General features: G+C 58.4%; 1 protein-coding gene across 1 annotated transcript in view; it reads right to left on the bottom strand.

The window, feature by feature from the left end:
• The window catches only part of ARHGAP4 (Rho GTPase activating protein 4), a gene marked incomplete at its 5' end in the record, with an annotated part of 13,078 nt that extends 8,072 nt beyond the window's left edge, over positions 1–5,006 (bottom strand). The window contains 5 exons of the mRNA XM_021719301.1: positions 2,441–2,662; positions 2,752–2,880; positions 4,099–4,281; positions 4,587–4,649; positions 4,836–5,006. Coding sequence (XP_021574976.1) covers positions 2,441–2,662; positions 2,752–2,880; positions 4,099–4,281; positions 4,587–4,649; positions 4,836–5,006 — 768 coding nt within the window. The remainder of the gene's footprint in view (positions 1–2,440; positions 2,663–2,751; positions 2,881–4,098; positions 4,282–4,586; positions 4,650–4,835) is intronic.
• Positions 5,007–5,022: the final 16 nt, after the last annotated feature.

Here is a 5,022-nt window from a genome sequence, read left to right as displayed (position 1 = left end):
CGCGTGCTATCACGCCCGGCTAATTTTTTTGGTTTATTGTAGAGATGAGGTCTCACCAAGTTGCCCAGGCGGGTCTTGAACCCGCAGGCTCAGGCAATTCACTCACCTCGGCCTCCCAAAGTGCGGGATTACAGGCTGAGCCACCGAGCCCGGCCTAATTTTTTCACTTTTATTTTATTTTATTTTTGGTAGAGATGAGATCTCACTATGTTGCCTAGGCTGGTCTTGAATTCCTGGGCTCAAATGATCCTTCCACCTCAGCCTCCCAAAGTGCTGGGATTTAATTAAAGATGTGAGTTATTGCACCCGGCCTGCACCTCCTATTAAATATGAAGCTCCTCTTAAAGATGAGCCGGGCACGGTGGCTCATGCCTGTAATCCCAGCACTTTGGGACTTTGGGAGGCAGAGGCAAGAGGATTGCCTGAGTCCAAGGGTTCAAGACCAGCCTGGGCAACTTGGCGAGACGTTGTCTCTACAATAAATCAAAAAATTAGCCGGGAGTGGTGGCACACACCTCTGGTTCCAGCTACTTGGAAGGCTGAGGCGGATGGATTGCCCGGCAAAGGATTGCAGGTCGAGGCTGCGGTAGCCGTGAGCATGCCACTGCACTCCAGCTTGGGCGACAGTCTTGAATAAGACTCCAACTCAAGAAAAACAAAAACAAAAAACGAATGGACGGTCGAGAGGTGCCCAACATTTGCAAGAAGCTCTAAAGTGGAAGACAGACGCCAAAGCAAGAACACAGAGCAAGTGCAGAAACAGAAGGAAACATCGAGAAAAGTGAATGTTTCAGAAAGATTCGAACAGATAGTGTCTCCACGAAACAAGAATAAGGGGGTTGAGAGAACAGAACTCCTAGAAACAAAAAACAAATGAAAGGAAAATGTGTTTTTAATTCAACAAAGTGTTGGAAGAGAGCATTGAAGTCTCCAAGAAAGCAGAGCTGAAGGTTTGGAGGTAGGCAACAGGAAGAAGAGGAGATTGGAGAATCAACCCATGAGGTCCCATGCCCACACTGAGTGTTCTCGACAGAGTAAAGGAAAGGAAGTGGGGGAACGATTCAAGGACGAACCCGAGCTCCAAATCTCAGGACACAACTTTCCAGACACACCGGGGTCACTGGCTGCCCAGCACCATGAGGAGAAAAGGAGCCCCGAGGCTTATCATTATACAATTTTACAAGCGGAGGGGAAAATTGACCCTGAGAATTTCAGGACATTGGACTTCTCACCTGCAACACTGAAAGCTTCAACAACCTAAAGGGAAAATGATGCTCAGCCTTGAACGTCACACCCAGTCAAACCACCAATCAATTGCAAGAACAGAATACAGACATTTTCTGAAGTCCAAAGTCAGGAAACCACCAGGGAAGACAACTGCCCAAACGAGGGTCATCCACCAAGAAAGATGCAGGCATGGGCTCCGGGAAACAGAGGGTCTAAGGTAGAGGAACAGCAGGATTTCTCGGGGCGATGGGAAAGGAGAGCCCTGGCCGGCAGCTTTGCAGAAGGCCTAGAAGGCAAGCAGTCCAGACTGGGGGACTCCCGGGGACGGCACTGGAAGATGGGACCCACAGAGTGCCTGGTGTGGGGGCAGCGCTGGGAGGACTGCGGCAGGTCTGTCTGGAAGTGTGGGCAGGAGGCAGCGACAAACACACGAGGTGGTTGTTCATTCCAGAGGAAAACAAAAGTTGTCCAAGGAAGGACGAGGAGCCCCAACGCTCCGTGGCTCCGTGAACGGTACGTGTTGCCATCACAGTTTAGACACTGAATGCTAATTTAGCCCCCAATCTAGGATCAATCCATCAGGAGAACAAGCTACAGGGAAGCGTGTGGTGAACATGGGGGACTGCGGTGGCACCGGGTCCCACTCAGCCATGGGAGGTAGTCAGCAGAGCCCGTGGAAAACGGCATCCCCAGCCTCCTTGTCATTTGACCGCTCGGAGGGCGGACCAGAAGCAGCAGCCAAGAGACCGGGAGGTGGCTGTTTCTGGGGGGTGGGACTTGGGAACAGCAAGCGTGGCTTAGGGAAAGGCTGTGTGCCATCACACGCCCTGGGTGATGCTGGACGTTTTAAGCCACTCTGGTCAAAATGCAGGATAAATGAAGTGCCAAATGAGCCCTAGACGTGTCCCGTGCAATCCCAGTCCATACTCGACGCCCGTCAGAACAGACTGTTGGAGGAAAAAGCTGCTCATTCAAGAACAGTCTATGGATGCGTGGTGCCAATGGTCTATATATTGGCCACCCTAGTCAGTGCAGGCGAACGGAAGTGGGGACACTTCTCTAGTGAGCTGTGTCTGCCGGGGCCATGGGGAGTTTTGATTCCCGAGCAAAAGGTAAATCATGGATCTGATCTACCATTACCATGAAGACCAGAGAACACAGAGCCCTCCGGAAGCACGTGTGGGCATGATGGGCAGCGGGGAGCGACCCTCACCTCATCCCCCTCGTGGGGCTGGTAGTCAAAGCGCAGTGGGGGGCAGAAGGCCGTAGCGTGCACCTCGAGCACCTTGGCCTTGTCACTTGGAGGATCCAGGGCTTCCAGAGCTTCTTCCAGGCTGCCCAGGCCCTGCACTTGGGAGGCCTGGGTGCGGTTCTCAGCGGCCATGTAGCTCCGGAGCGCCTGGCCCAGGGCCAAGTGGAACCCGGTGTCACAGCACTGCGGAGGAAGCAAGGAGACAGTGGGCCCCGGAGCTGTGGCCTGGAGGCCTGGTGCGCTGCACTCCCCACCGTCCACCAAGGACTCACGTCCATGAGGTCCAAGACATCGTGCAAGTAGTAGTTGCTGACAGCGGCGTTGACACTGGCCAGGCTGAGCAGGTACTCGTTGCGGGCTTTCGTGCACTTGAGCTTGTGCTCCAGGAACTTGGCCTGACGCTACTCAAGACAACGCGGGCGCCAGGGTCACACACATGGCTGGCCCGCCCCCACCTCCGGCCTCCATGTAATGCCCACTGCACCGCTCCCCCTGGGTGCAACTACACCCCATGTCCCTCTGGTCGCTCAAACTCACTGTAGCCCGGAAGTCCCGCATCTCCCCTACTCCACCCTGCCGTCTCGAGGCTCGGCACGCTGCCTGCAGGGAACCCAGCAGGGCCCTGGAGCTGGACTCGACTCCCTGGTTCTTGACTCCTGCCACCTCTGGTTCCCCGGCTGGCTGTCCCACCCTCTGCACACCTGCCTCTTGCCTTGGTTCAAGTCCCCAACAGCCCCCGCTGTCACTCCTCATAGAAGTGGGGGGCACAGAACTGGATGTCTGCTAGGTAAAAGGAACATATGCACCCCACAACAGAGGTGGGGGGCCATGCTGGGGATATGCTGGGATCCCGCAGGGCGACTGCACAGGGAAGGCACACAGAGGCAGCAAGGGTGGGACAGCCACAAGCCTCCTGGAGCACCGGGCTGGGGTGGAAGGGGTGGTCCAAGGGGAAGGGACGGCTTGTGGAGGGCCACATGACACAGTCTGCTGGCATCTGGGTTGAAAGCAGGCTGCAGGGAAGCACTGGAAGGCCTTCTAAGTACAGTGGCCTAGGGGACCTTCCCTAAGCAGCCTAACTCTGCCACTCCCCCAAGGACATTCAAAGATGCCCGATTCCTGCTGCCCCAAGAGTCAGACCAGGTGGGCCCAGAGCGCCACCCTAAGCCCTACCCAGCTCTTCAGGGCCACTGTGAATGCCCTTTCTCCTTGCACATCACCGGATCCCCCATCCTAAGTGCCTTATCACCCCTCTAAACCCCACAAGGCAGTTGGCGGGGCCAGCTTGGAGTGTGGGGGGAACTGCACGAGGCTGTCCCGGGCCCAGGGACTGCTCTCCTCCCCGCTCTGTGTCTCAGGCCCTGTGACCCAATGGCACTGTGCTGCCACTACCACTCCTGGCTTGAGGAACTCTCCAGAGCCAGCAAATCTGACCAGCCCAAGGCCCTCCCCTTACTGATGGGGAGAGTCTTGCTGGAGGCCAGTAGCCTCCTCCTACTCCTGGCTTCCCCCTGCACACGGCAGGCCCCAACGAGGCCTGGGGACCCACAGGGACAAAGGCCAGGAGCCAGAGCCTTCACAGACAATGGAAAGACAGTCCAGGTGGCCTCCAGGCCTACCTTCTCCACCAGCCGCCCTCCCTTCTTGAGGGAGCTCTTGCGGAGGGGCCCTGCCTCACTGGTGGCGGCAGCGGGTGGAGGGACACTCCGGCCCGCCCGCTTCTCCTCCTGCCGCTCGGCTTCCCGGAGCTTGGCCTCGGCATTCACGCTCTCCATGTGGTACAGGTGGTATGTCTTCTTGGCCTGCAGAGAGGCCCAAGGCAAGGCAGCCTTGCTGAAGGCCATGCCACGGCCAGCCCCCGCTCCCGCCCATCTGGGACTCGGACTGAGAGCCGGGCAGTCCCACACGAGCACTTAGCCTAACCAGCTGTGCCCAGAGTGGGATGCTGGGGCTTACTTAGAGAGAGGGGGCCTCGCGCCCAGTCCCCACACCCAGGCCTCCCCTGGGCGCTTGACCTTCCGTGAGCCTGGCCTGGGGAGATGCGGGCTTGCCTCCCGATGGGCGATTCGCCCTGGGCCATGGGGTGGGCTTCTCTCCAAGTTCTCACCGTCTGGAGCTCTGAGACCACCTCCAGAAGCTCATCCTGCAGCCGCTGTTCCAGATCCCTGCTCTGGAGGGGGTCGGGAAGTGTGAGCACAGCTGGCCCACCATGCCTCTGCTGGGCACGTGCGGCTCCACTCAGTTCAAGCTCCGTCTCGGGGCACACAGGCCGCCTCTGCCGGGTCCCCACCGGGCCTCCCATGCCCTCCCAGCCCGGCGCCTCCAGCACCTCCCGCACCCAGGGCAACGGCCTCACCTTCCGGACGATGCGCCCCACATCCTCCGCGATGTGACCCAGGCGCTGGGCCAGGGGCCCTGCCAGCACCTCGCTGAGGGCCGCACTCTCCCGGCTCTGCTGCCGTGTGTGCTGCAGCAACACGGCCCAGCAATGCAAGGGCGACAGGAGGGACGGCTCCTTCCTGGGGGGCAGAGGGGCATGAGAC

The sequence above is a fragment of the Carlito syrichta genome, unplaced genomic scaffold (genome assembly GCF_000164805.1).
Source record: "Carlito syrichta isolate Samal-C Ts95f unplaced genomic scaffold, Tarsius_syrichta-2.0.1 Scaffold314365, whole genome shotgun sequence".
Taxonomy (NCBI): domain Eukaryota; kingdom Metazoa; phylum Chordata; class Mammalia; order Primates; family Tarsiidae; genus Carlito; species Carlito syrichta.
Note: the sequence above shows the minus strand (reverse complement) of the source record. Positions and strands in the feature narration are given on the sequence as shown.